Source organism: Rhipicephalus microplus, chromosome 3 (genome assembly GCF_043290135.1).
Source record: "Rhipicephalus microplus isolate Deutch F79 chromosome 3, USDA_Rmic, whole genome shotgun sequence".
Taxonomy (NCBI): Eukaryota; Metazoa; Arthropoda; class Arachnida; order Ixodida; family Ixodidae; genus Rhipicephalus; species Rhipicephalus microplus.
This window is the reverse complement of record NC_134702.1, coordinates 17,623,279-17,641,894: the sequence shown is the minus strand read 5'-3', so window position 1 is coordinate 17,641,894 and position 18,616 is coordinate 17,623,279. Positions and strand designations below refer to the sequence as shown.

Below are 18,616 nucleotides of genomic sequence, written 5' to 3'. Positions count from 1 at the left end.
CTGGTCGACAACTGATTGTTTTATTCAAACAAAACAGAACAGCAATAAAAAGGAAAGAAGAAAATATGCACGCACAGCCTATCTATGCACGTGACAAAAGACCATAAATGTAGCATCATTAAGTTTCCCCTAAATAGTCCTCATTTGGAATTCGTCTTTTCGCGGTTCGAATATGAACAAAAGCGAACTGGCTCATTCTACCTTTTGCTGAGTGTGAACTGTCAGGATATTTTTTTAAAGAGCAGGGTTATGACCTCGCAGTATTTCATGATAATGCCGGCCGAAGGCCGCTGATATGTTGCATTCAAAAAATTGTTCTCTTTGAACCCTTACCCCTGGAAAGGTGAGAACCAAAGGGCAAGCCTTTAAGAGAGACACGTTATAAACCAATTTTCATTTCTGCATTCATTACGAAACTTGTTTTATTCCAGACTCCCTAAAAAAGAAAGTGGGCTTCACCCCCCCCCTCCCTTCCCTAACGAGGAATCCTGCACACGCCTTCAACCACCTACAATAGACTATGGAGTTTTTTGGTCCACAATAGCTCGATCACCTCCCCGTGTTTACTATTGGTATCTACAGCACGAAGCGAGCGTTTTCACGTGTTTGCACGCATGGAATGCCCACCTGTGGAGCGTGTGGTAGGCGAACCAGGGCAGCACCGCGGCAGCCCTTGGTGAGGCGGCGAACATGCCGTGTGGTCCGGCCACTCCGTATCCCTGTAGACAGCACAGCACGATGCCCATCACGGCCGCCAGCAGCGTCTGGCGCAGCAGTCGCTCGACGCGGCTGCGCTTCTTCTGCGGCTGAGGCTGTCCCCTGCCGGCCCTGTACGCAGTCGTGAGCCTGGAGTGGCGGCACGGGAGCGTTGTTAAGGCCCACTAAAGAGAACCTTGCTTTTGGGCTCGTTGGTTCATAAACATGCTAGCAGCACAGCGCAGAAAGAAATGACAGTGATCACACACAACACAGCGCTATCAACTAAGTTGCTGGCGCTGTGTCCTGCGTGTTTGCTGCCCCCCCCCTTTTTTTTTGTGCTGGAACGTCAAAATCGCTTCCTACTTTCTGTATAACTCTGCAGTTACCACTGTTAAGCAAGAGCTTTTTTTTTTTCGAACACGCTTTGTTGCATTCAAATAACTGTTTTCTTTGAACCCTTACCCCTAGAAAAGTGAGAACCAAATGAGTTTGCAATAACCCCATTTTCCACCCGTAGTAACACATTCAAGTATTCGTTCTTCCCTAGGATAATTACCGAATGGGATAACCTTAGTAACGAAGTTGTTTCCCAGTCATCCTTGAACCTTTTTGCTGCGCAGCTCTAGCAGCGAGTGTCTAATTTCTATGACATGTGCTCCTGTTGTTTATTTCAATCACTGTAACCATTCTCCACTTGTGATCATCTTGAATGTAGCACTCATTTCTCTATATGTTCTTATGCCGGTTTATTACAAACCACTGTTCTTTTTTTTTCGTTCTGAAAGTGTGCAAATGCCTTACCTGTTTTATATTTATTTGTTTGCCGATTTGTAAATTTATCAAATGTATATTCACCCTGCCAAAACCCTATGTTAGGGTTGCAGTATTCATAAATAAATAAATAAATAAATAAACTACTACATACGATATGCGCATATATTTATTCATTTTCCTATAACGCTGGCTGCTGCGCTTTCGTGAGGGGCCGCAATCACATTAGATCTGTTTGCAACAACTTTTTGCTTGAACCCTTCGTCTCGAGTGCGAAATCACTCGAGAGTTGATGCGTGTAGCACGCATGTTGCGAAACGGTCTACTGGTACACAACAGGATCGAGGAGCAGCCAGAGTGTTCACGAGAAGTTACATTAATAACTAAAGTTGTAGCAGAACCAACACCTTCCGTTTGAATTTATGTACTGTGAAGCTTGCTCACCGTCGTCGTTTATACAACGCGCGGACGTGCATGGCGCCAAGTGTATTAATAACATTTGGGGTTTTACGTTTGAAAACCTTGGTATGATTATTAGGGACGCCGTAGTGGAGGGCTCCGGAAATTTCGCCCGTCTGGGGTTCGCTCACGTACACGGACATCCACAGTAAACGGGCCTCTAGCATTTTGCGTCCATCGAAATACCGGTATCGGACCTGCGGGTCAGAAGCCGAGCACCGCTACGCCACCACGGTGGACTTGTTGAAGCGACGGCTTCGGCAACATCCTGCATTTTTGAATTTATGATCCCTTATTTATGAACCTTCCCTGAACTTATGCCTTTTAGACCTGCTCGAGCATTTTTTTTTTATTTCTGTAATAGCATACGAAAACAACGGCGTCCAAGATCGCTTCTCTTTAACACGTCTGAGACGCCTACCTTAACTAACCAGTGTGATAGGACTGATTCGAAATACAGAACGGGAAAGGTAAATAAGTATGGCAATAAACAAACCATTCGTTTATTTATTCACTCATCCATCCCCACTTCAATTTACTCCGGATGCGATACAGGCGAGAATACTAGAGGCCTGTGTACCGAGATTTAGGTGCACGTTGAAGTAGAAATATCAGCCGTCATGCAAACACTGCGGAATCAGGGCGTAGATGAAGTATATATAAACATTCTGGAAGAAATCTACAGGGGATCAACTGCTACCATAGTGCTTCATAAAGAAAGCAACAGAATACCAATCAGGAAGGGTGTAAGGCAGGGGGACACAATTTCCCCAATGCTATTTACCGCGTGTTTACAGGAGGTTTTCAAAAGCCTAGAATGGGAACAGTTAGGGATAAGAGTCAATGGAGAATACCTTAGTAACCTGCGCTTCGCCGATGACATTGCATTGCTGAGTAACTCGGGGGACGAATTGCAACTCATGATTACGGAGTTAGACAAGGAGAGCAGAAAGGTGGGTCTTAAAATTATTCTGCAGAAAACGAAAGTAATGTACAACAACCTCGGCAAGGAGCAGCGCTTCTAGATAGGTAATAGTGCACTTCAAGTTGTAAAAGACTATGTCTACTTAGGGCAGGTAATAACCCCAGAGCCGAACCACGAGATTGAAGTAACTAGAAGAATAAGAATGGGGTGGAGCACATTCGGCAAGCACTCTCAAATTATGACAGGTAGATTGCCACTATCCCTCAAGAGGAAGGTATATAACAGCTGTATCTTGCCGGTACTTAGCTACGGAGCAGAAACCTGGAGACTTACAAAGAGGGTGCAGCTTAAATTGAGGACGACGCAGCGAGCAATGGAAAGAAAAATGGTAGGTGTAACCTTAAGAGACAAGAAGAGAGCAGAGTGGATTAGGGAACAAACGGGGGTTAAGGATATCATAGCTAAAATCAAGAAGAAGAAATGGACATGGGCAGGGCATGTAGCGCGTAGACAGGATAACCGCTGGTCATTAAGGGTAACTGACTGGATTCCCAGAGAAGGGAAGCGGGTTAGGGGGAGACAGAAGGTTAGGTGGGCAGATGAGATTAAGAAGTTTGCGGGTATAAATTGGCAGCAGCAAGCACAGGACCGGGTTAACTGGCGGAACATGGGAGAGGCCTTTGTCCTGCAGTGGACGTAGTCAGGCTGATGACGATGATGATGAAGAACCCCAGGTGGTAGAAATTCTCGGAGCCCTTCAATACGGCCTCCCTCATAAATCATGTCGTGGTTTTTGGACGTCAAACTCCAACGGTTATTAGTATTTACTCAATATGAGACGATCAAGTGTAGCCATTGCTTACAGCAGTGAACTGGTGGTTTCTCGTGGACGTGCCCACGCCCGTGTCGAGTGGCCGCCAGTTTTCGGTAGGGTGCTCCGCCTCTGGTCGCGAACGTGTTGCACGCCCGAGGAGGGCTGCTGTTCGCCGACGCTGAATTCGGCCTCCAGTTTGGACTGCGGAGACAGTAGTGCTATGGCTTAGTTCGTTGCATACAACAACAATGGTCACGCGCGTTCATATCCAGGCAAAAACAAAATGTAGCAGCGTGAAATGGCTAGTGACGTGGATAAAAAGATCGGATTGTCATAGCAGAAAATGACAAATCGTCTGCAAGCTCTTGATCTAGGGAGCAGCAGTCATTAAAAATGTCGCGTACAAGTACGCAAATGACCAGTGAATTTTCGAGGGCTGCATTTCTGTACGCTAGCCAGCGGGGTACCTTTCCAGCTACCGCACGTATAGAGCACCAACGATGTTTGTGCGGCACGTGCACACTGAACCATGCCTGTGTATTCAGGCATGTCGAGACGGCTTTAAGCTCTCCCATAGTAGAGTACGCTGTGCTCTAAATCGTTACCCCCTTTTTCTAACCCCCCCCCCCCCCCCCGTTTTAAGACAATGCGTCGTTGCTCGTGTCTTCTCGAGGGCTGTGCATGCAGGATTTCGTGGCCTCGGAGTAAACCGCTTTGTTTCTTCTGGACGTTGTTCTCGAGGCCGCTTTGCCTGCCTTCTCATTGTTGCTGGCGCCTACTGTCTTTGGCGTAACCGTTGTGAAGCTGCTGCAGCAGGTCGTCGCCGCCGTGCCCTCTTCCCGATTTTGGAGCGACTGTACAAAGAAATACTATCTGTGTTGTCGGAGGAACTCTTCTTTCTGGGTGAGGAGGATTTCCTTCGACACTGGTCCTGCCGTTTTGTGTTCGTCTGTGAGAGACGTGTAAGGCTTGTTTTCAGGCCTGTCTGGTATTGGTAGGTTAATCTTTGTTTAGTACTCATACAAATACCTTGTATATACTATGTAAATATCTGACATATAGATCTCTACATTTCATTTGTGTGTTCTTCGTTTACCATGTATTGTGCATATGTAGACATTGTGTTTGTAACAATTCCTGTGTAGTTGCATAAGTTGTGTATGTTGTCTTCCGTTTACATATGTACACATATTTTTTTGTAACAACTTTTGGTGTGTCTGTGGATGTTGTGTTCTGTCGAAATGTTCTGTTGGATTGTAATTGATGTTCACTGTCTGTGAGAATAAATTTCTCTAAACAAAACCAACACAAAGTCACAACAAAGTTTTTGTGTTGAGACGGCTTCTTGCTCTCCCATAGTAGAGTACTATCGCGCTCAGTATGAGCTACATCACGCGAGCGCGCTGCAAGGTTGTACAGTAGCGCCGATCGTGACATACTTTCGAGTTACCGGAAGAGAGTTTGGCTGATCCTGCAAATGTACATCACCCCCCGCATGCTTGCTTTCACCTTCGCCCTTCTGTATTTGGAAGAACCTTTTGCGCTTCGTTTTGCTCACTGATTCCGTCTGTACTAAAAAAAAAAAGAGCACAATGCAGTGACTTCACCGCCCACCAGGCATGTTGTGCGAATCAACGAAAATTGAGCGCTAACTTCGCACAAAAATGGATAAGAAAGTACCATTTTACTTGAATTGGGTACTTTTATATTGCATCATGCTTCTCGAGAAAATAGAGAGCCGGCGACGACTCAGGCTGTGCAGTATTTTCAGTAATGTTTTTTTTTTAGCAGAGCTGTGCTGCCAATGTCCAACGTGTTGCTGTTATTACTGTTTCGGATATCGCTAGCAGCATTCATTCTATGGGCACGGCAGCTATTACTTTGCTTGTTTACAACTACGCTGATAATACGTTTTAATAACACTAGTTATGAACATATGCCACTTTCCAGTCAGTTCGCCAAGGAAATGGGGAAGCAGAAAGCGCTTTCCATGAATACGTCCACGTGAGATTGTGTTCAGTGTTCTTGAATAAAAGAGTTACCTAGCTTTCCAAAATAATTGTGTGGTCATCAAAAGAATGCAAAACACTGCTAGAATAAAAAAAGGTAACTGATATTAAAGTGAGAACAAAAGCTGTGTTGTTTATTTTTTATTCTTGTCTAATATCCATTAAATGTTGCTTGAAATGGTGAAGAAAAGTCAGTTTCTCGCGGTCAAAGAAATTAGGAACAGAATAATAGCATAAGTACTGTAAAAAGGTAGAATTGTACTCAAAAATGAAAGTCAAGTTACACTAAGATGTATAACATAACAAGCAAGTACATGGGAATTTCTATTCCGGCCAGTAACTTCGTCGATGGCGTTTGGCTGCGAACCCAATGCTGAACGGCTGCTGATGAACCGGTGGTGCGTCGGTACCGATAGTATTAAGATGCAAGAATGCGACTGACGGGAAATAAAAGCAGATGAAGCGGTCACCACGCCTTAGTAGCGGGTCATGGCCCCTTGCACAGCAATCACATCCTGCATTCTGGACGATAGTGACCCGGAGAAATTGTCAACGAAACTCCGTTCATTCTGGAGGCGTATTCATTCTTCTTCGACAGCGCTCCATAGCTCATCGGCAGATGAACTGCGTAACCCTCGTTTACACAAGCTGACCTTCATTCTGCCCCATACGGCCTCAATGGTGTTGAGGTCTGCCCCTTTGGGAACCCACTCAGGCACCGCACCCCTCTAATGTTCAGGAGCTCTTCAACAACCTTTACAGTGTGAACAGGTGACAGGCCTTTCTGAAACAGAAAGTCGCTGTCAGGAAAAGGCCCGTCCAACGCATAAGGTATCTTGACATAATCGAGGATGTCGCAGTAGTTTTCCGATGTCCCTCAATGTGGTACACCAAGCCCATCACGGGACATAGCGCACCAAACATTCACAGCCGTGCGTCCACTCGATGCTACTTCTTGCACGTAGAGGGGGTCGTAGCAGGCATCGACAGGGTGCCACACACGTTGCTTTTGGTCCTACCGTGTGGTAAACGTGTACTCGTCAGAAAAAAAAGTACTCTTTTCCAGTCGTCCATGGTCCAGGAAACGCTTTGCTTTGCGAAGTTGAGACGCGCCATCCTATAAGAAAAGGACAGGCGCGGCTTCTGAGCCTTAATGTGCATGGCTATTCAGTTTTACCTTTTGCTAGCCATCGTTTTATTGTCGCTTGCAGACACTCCAGCGGCTGCACCGATCTCTCAGGCAGTACTGATGGGACTTGCATTCGCGGTGTCGCGGATGTCGGCGTCCTGAGCAGCAGTCATTGCACGAGGGTGCCGTTTATGTGGAGCGTCGCTTATGCGACCTTCTTTCTTATAAGCTTGGATGATGCGATTTACAGTCTTATTAGACCACCTCGTCATCCCTGCTTGGCGTTGAGTGTACTGCTTCTGGGACAAATCAACTATCCGCAGGCGCTCACTGTTAGGCACTCGGGACATTTTTCAATGTGATGAAGCTTTCCAGTGTTTCACAGTGCGCGCTATACACAACCACTTTCACGGGATACGTTAAGCGGCGCATTAGTCTGGAATTCGCAATTGAATAAAACGAAGCAAACAAAAAGAGCGAGGATAGATATCACGTGTTTTGTGAAGCTCGGCTTGTCGAGCACAAAATTTGGTTTTCAGGACTCGGTGGCCGTTATCATTTTTGAAGCTGATATCACAGCAGGGCCAAGCGAGGGCGAGCGCGAAAGCAAATAGGGGCGATGTGCATTCGCACCAACAGCCAAACACTCTCTCGATAATTCGAAAAAATGTCACAATCGGCGCTACTGTACAACCTTGCAGCGTGCTCGGCCACGCACTCGCATCGTGTAGCTCACACTGAGCGCGATAGTACCAGGTACTCTGAATCGTTAACAACTTTTTACAAACACAAAATCTGGCATAAATATGATGTGGTGTACGCACCATGAGAGGCTGCTGCTGTTCGCGAGTGAGCTGTGAGGGACAGAGAGGCAGCGAGGTTTGTGAGCGCACACCACCGGAGCTCTTCGGTAAATCAGGTCCCGCGTCAGGTTCCGGTTCCGGACCTTCAGTTGACGGCGAAGAACCTGCGTCATCACAGAACCGTCCCTATACCCCGCGAGAACAGGCAGGGAGGAATGTGAACCAACGAGAGAGCACTGAGGCTGCAGCCACAACTGGAACTTGGAAGACTGTTGGTACACTATGGTTGTGAGCGAAATACCAGCGCAGCCGACAGCCGGGGACTCAGAGCGCTGAACTGAAGTTCGTTTCTTTGGAAAGCATTAACCTTTTTACACATTTACACGCTGATGGAACAACGATGCGCGGAACACAATGAAATCACAAGAATTGATCACGTGGGCCAACCTAAGTGCGTCTTTCCTTTTATCGGTCAGCGCGACAGAGAGTGTACCTACATATTCATCCTTAAAAACTATCTATAGGCAGCAAAGATTTTTGCTTTGAAGAATGATTGTGTAAGTACACGCTCTATCGCGCTCACTGATAAAAGATGTGATTAGGTTTGTCCGCGTGATGAATTGTTGTAACGTCATCTTATTCTGCGAATGTTTGCACAGCGTGTAAATAATAAAAAAAAAGCGAATGCTTTCTAAAGAAATAAACTGTTCGAAATTCAGCACTCTGTGCCCTCGCTTCAGTTCCCTCCTGTCGCTTGCTCTGATGTGCACTCGTAATCACGAATGTGACAGCAACTGAGGCCGACTCACAGGCTGTCCTGTGCTCGTTGGAAGGGGACGAGGGTCCTCCCCCAGCGCCCTGCGCGCTGCTGAAGCTGATGGTGCGCTGGTGCTCGTCAGTGACCCGAATCCTGGGCGCCAGTGCCTCCCAAGCCCCACGCATGGGGACGCCGCTGGCCGTGTAGCTGCGCTGCATGGAGCGGCCGGCTCCGCCACTGCCGGATCTGGAAAAATGTTGCGTGGAACAGGTCTGTCTTTTAAAGGACTGTGAGTTGACTAGCGTCCTTCAACTATGTTTCTTATTTATAATTTATATGACTATAGCGCACTACGACAAAGACACATCAGAGAGAGAGACACATACACACAGTGTGTGTATGTATCTTTTTGGTGTCCTTGTTGTGGTGAGCTATAGCCATATGAATGAGGAACCCCAACCAAGTAGCCCGGAAACGTGCCTTAGCAAATTTGTTTCTTATTCTTTTGTGATGATAGAAGTCTTCTCTTCAGATTGTCTCTTGTGTAAGTAAAAGATTTATGGTCTAGTTAGCGTTGATGCTGCGTTTCAATAGCCCCAAAATGACTTTACTGTCTTAGATGACCTCTGGAAATAGAATGAACGAGCGCATCGTTATCGCATGTCGATGTTCTTTTTTCAGCAGAATTCGTGACGCCCTCAGCTTGTTCACGTGGCGTCACGACGAAATTATTGATCGATTGGTCCATATACAAGGAATATCCGAGGGTTGCACACCCGTACTATTTTGTCTCGCATGAGTATCGTGCGCGACCACCAGATTTCCATGGCTTTGTGCGTTTTCGACTGCGCAAGCGGATATCATAACATGTAGTCGAAAAGCGCAAAATCTTGATTGGCTCATGGCTTAATGCTGACATTGCTCACGTTTTTTATGAGGAAATAATTGTTGAGGAGACAATAGCGCTTGTCGGAAGGGTATACTGCAGGCGAGCTATATACCACTTCCTCGTCTTTGAACTCGGACTGCTTTAGTAGTCCTTCAGGTGTAGGCACGTGCACGTGAAACGGATGAAAATGCTAAGTCGCCATCTTGTTTCGACAGCAAAGTAGCCTGGAAAGTCTTGCTCTCCGATGTCGTTTTTTCGGGGCTATTTAGCCGGCCGCGTGAGGATTGGAATAAGACCTAAGATGACCGTTGTCCGCTTAGCTGTATAAGGCTCGGAACGCACCCACATGAAGAACACACGAATGTTTGCTCGCAGCTGTGTACCGACCTTTCCAAAGTTCCGAGAGCCATGATGCCCTTGTTCTCGTAGCATGCCGAGGATGCCGCGACCTCTGTCGCGGCGTCTCCAGGGCCTTGCGGGGGCAGGAATAGAAGCATGGGCAGCTGGGAGATGGACTGCTGCAGCCGCAGGCAAGAACACACGCACGTCGAGCACAGAAACAAACCCCAGGCAGTGAACGAGAGCTGGGTGAACAGCCACACCACCTGCGATCGAGAATAAGGTGGGGGATATTGGTCGGTTGCTGTCCTGGACCATGAGCTCTGAGATGGTGCGTGTACGCAAGCTGTGTGAGCGAGCGCGATCACCGAGGCCATGTTATAGGTTATAAAACCTCCCTTAACGCCGGAACACAAGACTGGTGAAGTTGCTGGGTACAACGTCTCACGATCCACCCGATACCTAGCACCTCCACCAGTCTTGTCACGTTTCTTAAGACAAACTTGGTTTAATGGGTTCGTTGAGTCGACTAGCCAAGCAGCAGCTCAGACAGATCGTCTTTTTCTTCTTTCACTCCTGGATCTCACCCAAGCATATCATGTGGCAGTATACAGTGCGCTTCTAGCAATGCAGTGTCGGGCACTCTGTAGCGCCTGGAAGAGTACCAAACAAAGCAAAACAAAAACGCATTGCCTGCTGTGATGCCAGGCGCACCTGCCTCTCTCGCGCCGCTGTGAAGCCGAGTCAGAAGAGCGCGATGGTACGTTTACTTGGTACAGTGGTGAACACTGTTAGGGTGAATACGCGAGCGCGTGGCCTACGGCACTATCAGCGCCACGTAACAGTCATCGTTGGAAACATTGCACATGTACAGCACGTGCTTTGCGAAACACTCTTTCCACCGCGCGCATCACGTCATCGATACGCTTGTTCGTCATCTGCTAGCCGCATTTTTTGTTCGCTGAGCTGATACCTTCTGCATTTCAAGGTCCATCTGGATTGAAGATTGGCGCGTGAAGGAAAAAAGTGAGTGTAAGAGGGATAATTATTAAACTTTTTATTCAAGAAAACTGCACTTTCGCAATTCAAGTTAAACAAGACCATGAGAACAAATATAAAAACATGAGCAAATGTAATAGCGAGTCATGTGACCACTTACAGCAACGACTGCAGCTATTCTGGACGGTAAAGAGTCGTGAAGTGATCGAACATATTCCCGATCGGCTTTCAGCCTTTCCCACTCGTTGCTGACTTGCGCCCACAACTGGTCCGAAGTCGCGGAATAAAGGGGGCTTCCTTGCTGTTACAAGCTGCCACTCTAGCGTCGCCAGCGCGAAGTCGGCGACGGGAATGACAGCAGGTCGGTTCGTTCCGTACGCAAGCAGAGACAGTGAAGAGATCAGAGACGTGAGAAAACAAAACGACTTTACTCTAGTGATATTGCAGCACACGGGATCTAAAAGAACACTTCAATACAACTAACAAAATACATCAACACTTGATACAACTAACAAAATACATCTACACTTGATACAACTAAAAATATATAAAACCAAAACAATAAACCAGCTTACGAGAGAGAACTATTACAAGCTACACAAACTAACAACAATAGGACTACGGAGTAGAAAGTTCGAAGATATAAACAGGTGAAGGCATACGTGTGATGACCGGCAGCGTTGCGTCCCCGACGATCGGATGCGAGAAGTCGAAGAGAGTTCTGGCACGACTGCGATGTCGGCGGTGTTGCAACGCTGGTGGCTCCGGGAGGCTAGTGCTTGCAGGTGACTTCGAGCAGGTTGAGCTAACTCGAGGCGAAGTCCCGATGTCTACGTTGCAGACGTTAATATCGCGTCACAACTAGACGAACGGCTAAGTTTAGGTGGCCAGCCGATACAGAGCCACACTAAAAACTTCTAGAAGAGATGCTTGTTGATCTGTTTCTACACCATGTTGGTCAGCGACTAGTCTGCCTAGCAGGGCAAATACCTGCGCTTAAATCCCCCTCGTGTCTCCTCGCTCTCTTCCTTGGGGACAAGAGACCTCTACATGGGTCCAATCATGCGCGTTTAATTGATGGAAACTCCGCCCCAAAATATTTTGACCCCACCATTTTTTTAATTGGGAGAGGGCCCTCCACTAGCGAGAGTGACAACCTGTCGGGTTGTTGTCATACGGCTTGGCCACCAGAGCGTTTCCCACGCTTTTCCCCGTGGGAACGGTCAACCACTTAGCTCTGAGCCGGTGCGTCTCGTAGTCTAATCCTTGTTCGGGGTATACCGCGGCCTTCTACGACCTTGCAGACGTCGCCACAGTTACAAAAGGATTAACAGTCGGCGGCGACGTTCTAAGAAGAGCACCCCATTTTGCACTTCTCGGCTCCCTTTCATGCGCCGCTGTTCTCACGGTCAGTCGGGGAGTACGGCGCCCGTTAATTGCCGTGACGTGGTGTCGCCAAAAATAGCCGTCCGTGACACTTGCCAAAGAAGCTTTCAGACGGCCCCACACATTTTATATCGCATTCAGGTTCGCTCCATTCGGAGGCCATTCCAGTAGCTGCATGTGCTGCTCCGCCTGGAACTCCTTGACAGCCCGCGCCGTGTGTAACGGTGACCGGTCCTGTTGGAACAGGTAATCACCGTCTGGAAATAAACTGCTCGCATACGGCAACAGCACATTGTTAAAAATGTTGCAGTATTGTTCCGACGATAAGTGTCCACGTATACGTTGCAGGGGCCCTAAACCATATCTTGAAACAGCACTCCACACGCTCACACTCGATCTCCCACTGGCAGAAACACCTTGCGCGTTGTCTGGGTCGTTCCTGCGTGGTATTTTGACGTTAACTAAAACAATTGCTTTTCAAAGCAGGAAGTTTGCCTCACCGTGTGCCTGATAGTCTCCAAACACGCAATCTTTGGTCTTGTCGCGTCGAAAACGTCGACTCATCCGAAAAGATGACGCGACCCCACTCTTCTGATGTCCATGCTTCGTGCAACTCAGCGAACTGCTGTCGTGCGTCCTTGTGTGCCGCCGTTAGTAGTGGCTTCTGCGCTGCGACGCGACTGCGAAGGGCCGCAATACGCAGGCGACGTCGAACAGTGGTGTCCGAAACGTCCAAATCCAAGTCCTCGCGTATTGCTGGGGCTGGCAATAAAGGGTTACGAACAGCAGCTGCAACTATGAGGGTGTCTTCATCATATGTGGTAGCTTTAGGGCGGGGCGCGCGGGGTGCGTCCTGAATGCGACCTTCATACTTGTAGGCTTGAATTATCCTGTTCACAGTCTTCAGGGGCCTATTAGCTAAAGCGCCAATATACCGCTGGGAATAACCTTTCAGAGAAAGAACGACAAGTGTGCGCCGTTCATCATCAGGAACCCTAGCCATAATAAGATATGGCGACAGAATGAACGGCTCCAAAAGATGTTTGGTTGTTTTATATACGGCGTTGCATACACAACAACTTTAAAGGGAACGAATAGACACGCCCCCATAGATATACAAGTTTTTTTTGTCTTGTTCTGTTCAAGCACAGATGTTTAAAGAAATCTTGAAATGCAGGATGAATGGGCTTAGAAAACAAAAATGCGGCCAGCAGACGACGAACAAGTGCATTCATGACGTCATGCGCGCGGTGGAACAATTATTTCGCGGAAGGCGTGATGCGCATGCGCAATGTTTCCATTGATGACCGTAACGGGGCGCTGACAGTGCCGTTGGCCACGTGCTCGCGTGTTCACCCTAACAGTGCTCACCGCTGTACGTTCGCCGTCATTTTGTAGCCGAATTGACCGCATCTTGTCGAGACGTGCGTATTAAAAAATTAAAAAAAAGGCGTGAAGTCCATGCAGTTTCCTCTAGTGGCTGGGACGTTGCATCTTTGAGGAGTGATGCGCGGGAAGGACGCTTCGATAATACAGTTAAGTACAACCTATAAAGCCACAGTGTCTCCAGACACCAGGAGACCCGCCGTACCTAAGTCACTTTCAACAACAAAAGCAGCTCTGGGGTGCTTCGTGCCGCGCCACACGGCCTACGACAGAGTGCACCATAGGCTTTACTACGGCAGAATATTGTAGCTGCTGCGCAGGGAACAATACCTAAACTATAGAAAGAGACGAGTAGACAGTTCGGTAGCTTACGCGATCCAATTCTTAGCTTTCTGAACTGCATAGTTACTTTTGACCGCCACGGGATGCCGTGCTAGCGCGCTCGCTCACCATCGCACTGAAAGTACCCACGCACAAAAAAAAGCTGGGAAAAAGTACTCAAGGCCATGTCAAGCGCTCACAAACAGACGTAGCTTCGTTTCCCATGTCAACGCGAGAAGTACGCGAATATCGAAGTTTTGCAAGCACAGGGGAAGGGGTGAGGAGTACGAAAGCCTCAACGAGGTCAAAGAGTCTCACCCTGAACGAGTTCTGCATGGCCCAGAAAAGGTCCGAGGCAATGGCGAGACAAAAGTGGAAGACGACGACGAGCGAGACGCACGTCTCGTCTCCGACTCGTGCGGGACTGGGCTTGGCTTGCGTGAGCTGCACGAAGGCCAGCTGCAGCAGCGCGAAGGCCGACAGCAGGCACGGGAAGGCCAGGTCCCAAAGCATGGCCAGCATCACACTCGGCATCAGCTGCGCAATGACGACAACGTCATCTTGTACAACAGCACACTACATACGCTACACGCGCTGAGGCACAGGTACACAGTCTCAGCCTTGAAGAAGACAAGTCCGTTTGTCGACACGTCGGCTCCGTCGGCACCCTATGTTCAAAGAATTTTCCATCACTGTAAGACCCACTCACCTGCCTGGAACCGTACGGGTCGAGGAACAGGCAGAGACATCGCGTGAGCCCCAGCACCAGAAGGAAGACGTTGAGCGTTGAGAGGTGCGGCCTCGCCGATAGCCTGGCCCGCAGGCCCAGCGCCGTGAGGAAGGCGGTGACGGCGAGCCCGAGAAAGAGGCAGGCCAGACCGTACGCGTGCACGGGCCACAGCCACTGGACGCGTTGACGGAGCTCTGTCCAGTCTGGAGACGCCACCTGCGAGCCGCATATGCGTAGACTTGGTTGGAATATACGAGCACTGTAGTCTATGGGTCAGACTTTACTATGCTATACCGTATTGTACTGAACAACATTATACTATACCATACTATATTGCACTATGCTATATTATAGACTATACTGGGACTATAATCTTTGCATGGTGGCACCATTTGGGCCTATACACAAGGTACGCGAATTCTGTGAGGCCTTTTACGGACTTCTTTAAAGCCTCACTCGGCAAGCACTGATTGCGTGCACATTTATAGATGTGCTTAGCGCCAAGAACGAAGAGAGAAAGAGATGAAATACGATGACTAAAGGGGTTATCAAAAATTGAGCGCTCTTGTTACATCGTTGTAAGACTTCAGTATGCTCTTAATAAACCAGGGACCCAAGAATATGCCTAAATAGGCTGCTGGTTATAAAAACATCTATTGTGTACAGCAAACTAAGGTCGATAGTCCCTGTCCGTGAAACAAAGGTATGTAGTACGTCCGTATTCTCTATCTGCATTCATATATGCGGATAGAGAATATGCATTTTTATTTTTGCTCGTGAGAATGACTACACACACACAAAAAAAAACACATCCAGTGCATACGTTGAATGCCGGTTTCGAAAGCGGTAGTATACGATTAACTTGGGGCATACCAACACAAGAAAATGCAACTATCGTGGGGTTGGACCTCTGTAGCTGACATTTGGGCATCTCTTGGTTCTGCTTAGAATAAGAAGCCGTCATGCCTGTCCCTTTTCTCTTACTGTGTTTTGTTTGCGCTGGCCGCCGTATTTTCGAACTCGTCCAATTAGCTACCTCATATTGACCAGCACCGTCTCTGCGTCTACTTGCCTCAAGCACTCTCGTGTACATGTGTTTTTGCAGTGCGTCGAATCAAGAGATGTAATGGGTGGTCATTCACTCACATTACTCACTCACACTCATTCAGTCATACACTCACTCACTCACTCACTCACTCTACGCATTCACTTAACAGAAAGTGATACTCTCTAGTATGCCTTGAGAAAAGAGAGTCACTCCACCCCATTCATTTACTCAACTCGATAGAAGTAACAGAAAGTGATACTGCCTATGTCTGCGTGACTACTGAAGTGCACAATAGCCAACCCCGTTTCCTATCTTTTTGTTTACTGGGTGCAGGAATACGAACGGGCGCACTTATACTGCAGTGCTCACAATCAGTGCTCGAATGCATCGCTGACTACGACTGACTGTGAAGCTGCGACAACTGACCGTACAATAAAGATAGAGAGACTTTATTACGACGGCCGCGCACAGTGCCACGCGCAGCACAACGGATAAAGACGCATTGCTGTCGTACATTACGAGCATATGCTTTTGTTTCGCTGCCAAATACAAGGTTCCCGGACAAAGACAAAAGGGTCCTTTGTTGTGGGGCACGGCGTCCGGGCATGCACGCATAATATGTGCTCCCGCTGGCGTGGCTGGCGTGATTGGTTCATGTGCAGAAGAAAAAGCAGAAGCGTGCAGCGCCTTCGAGTTCCGCGGAGAGGCATCAAAGGTCAGCCCCGAGCTGGACGAGTTTCCGGCGTGCAGGCGCCGCCGCATCTGGCGGAAATGAACGGGGAACCCGCCCTCGATGACATAAGGGTCGCGGGCTCCCTTCAAAACAAGAGCTCGGCTGGGATCGGTGTTACTTCGCGATAGCGTGCTTGGAGGCCTCCAATGTCATCACGTACAGCGCAGAAGATAGACGGACGTAAACACGGAAACCCATCGATGCAAACGTATAGGATGTGTGCTACGTTAGTGTTCTCTAATGTAAATAATCGTATTGTAAGTAGATGCGGTGTCGAATGCAGCTTGTAGGTCAGCATCAAAAAGTAATATCAACAGTGATATCTGGAGTTTTACGTCCCAAAACCACGATTTGGTTACGAGAGGCGCTATAGTGGAGGCCACCGGAAATTTCGACCACCTGGTGTTCTTTAACGTACTCCGACGTCGCACATTAATTGCACGGGCGTTTAGCGATTAAACTGAGAGTGTGTGAAGACAGAAACATTTACTCGTAGAATGCCTGCAATAAGTAATATTCGTTGTTAATAGTGTTGGTTAGTCCTGGCTACAGCCTTAGCCAGTAATGCTAACCATTGGCTTATGGCTACCTTGTGTCGTTGTCGTAGTAGTAGTAGTAGTTGTGGTACTGTTATAGTGGTAGCAGTAGGGGTAGTAGTAGCAGTAGTAGTAGTAATAGCAGCAGTATAGTAGTCACGTGAGCAGATGGGGTTAGTAAAGATATAAAAAGAAATGACGATGACACTCGAACTGGTTATGTTGACAGTTATACTAAACGAGAATGACGATTATGATTATGTAAATGATACTGATGATGTTCAAATATAGTGGCGGATTTACGACACCGCATGATCTCGCGCGCTTAGAGCCTCGCTATCCCGATGGTTTTCACGGCATGGAACTGGCTGTCATTTCTTCGCTCCCGAGAACCCCGCATGTCATGTAAAAATACTAACCTATTTATCTTGGGCTCGCAGTACCGAAACTCATTTGGGGCGACTGATTGCCTCAACGTGGAGGTGTAGCCGTAGCAGCCCTCCTCTCTTTTCACCTTTCCTCCTGCCTGCTGACCAAGCCCGCCGCTAGCATGAATACAATGCACATTAAAGACTGCAATATATCTATAGGACTCCGAGGTGTTCGCGCTGGCAGAGTAATTAAACCTCGCATGCATGCCTGGTTACAAATGCAGCAAGAAAATGAGCCTCGTCTATTCTGTGCTCTGTGTCTTCCTGTCATCATGGCATGTCGTATATTGCGTGATGCCTTAGCTGTTTACGCGGTACGGGCACCCATACTGTCCCTCTTCAGACAACATATGCTGAGATAAACTAGTTTCTGGCGTCTATGATATATGCAAAAAAATATCTAACTTAGGCTTGGTATTCACCGAAACGTTGTAGATGTCTAAGTCATATGATGATGCTTCGTAATGTCATACTGGTGCTACACGGGTACTTTTTGATCGCGATGAGCGTCGATCGGAATCATAACTGCGATTCGGCCTAGTTGGAATCTATCCATCCTGAAAATGTATGCGCAGGCGAACAAGGACAAAGAAAGGAAGACAAACTGGCGCAATTGCGCCAGTTTGTCTTCCTTTCTTTGTCCTTGTTCGCCTGCGCATACATTTTCAGGATGGATCGGAATCAATTTCTTGATCGCTATCAACAATAATCGATTCTAAATTTCTGAAATCAAACTGAATCGAGTTGGTCGCAGACGCCTCTCAAATACCTATCTGGGAGCCAAATGATAAAGTGCAGATTGCCGTCATGTCCGATCGTGATTAATAGTCCCAGTACCTGATCCGGATCTAGCATAATCCGGATCAGCCCTGACCGCGATCAGAATAGCCCGTGTGACACTGGTATCAAATTTTGAGAACTTTTGACGTACACTTTTGGCAATGTCTCTGATGCCCAACTTTAGCATTAGCTGAAAGTCATGGACCTCTTTGAAATTCGCGGAATCTCAATCAAGATGTGTCTTTCCGTCCACTCATCGCAGAGTTCGTAGGCGAAGATGGCAGTAGCTTGCCTCATACAGCATTTTGATTAAGAAACGTACGTCTGCCAGACTCATCCATGTGCAATGGTACTGTACGCTTGACATTTGTTATGACTTTGTACGCAGGTGTGCTCATGGCGGGAGGGGGGTAGTGGCGCTGTGATAAGCCTTCGCCCCACCACTTTGAAGGCAGACCCTGCACAGGTTTATAGCTTTCTATATCGACGGCAAATGATTCTGAGCGGGAGAAAATGCAATACTTCAATAAAAACTAAAATGTGGCATCATTGAGCGCTCTGTTACTACTCGTAATGTAGATTAAGTATACAACATGATAAGTGCATATAAATGCGTCTAAATGAAAGGTGAATGAAATTCCAGAATGTGCTTAATATTTAATGGTAAGGAGG

The 18,616-nt window shown here is 47.6% G+C and overlaps 1 protein-coding gene across 2 annotated transcripts in view; it reads right to left on the bottom strand.

Moving 5' to 3' along the window:
• The window catches only part of LOC119181349 (uncharacterized), a 218,315-nt gene that overhangs the window by 11,416 nt on the left and 188,283 nt on the right, over positions 1–18,616 (bottom strand). For both annotated transcript variants that reach the window (XM_075888980.1, XM_075888979.1), the window contains 7 exons: positions 14,396–14,632; positions 14,005–14,223; positions 9,643–9,860; positions 8,419–8,612; positions 7,631–7,773; positions 3,718–3,869; positions 628–846 (listed from right to left, as the gene is read on the bottom strand). In XM_075888980.1, coding sequence (XP_075745095.1) covers positions 628–846; positions 3,718–3,869; positions 7,631–7,773; positions 8,419–8,612; positions 9,643–9,860; positions 14,005–14,223; positions 14,396–14,632 — 1,382 coding nt within the window. The remainder of the gene's footprint in view (positions 1–627; positions 847–3,717; positions 3,870–7,630; positions 7,774–8,418; positions 8,613–9,642; positions 9,861–14,004; positions 14,224–14,395; positions 14,633–18,616) is intronic.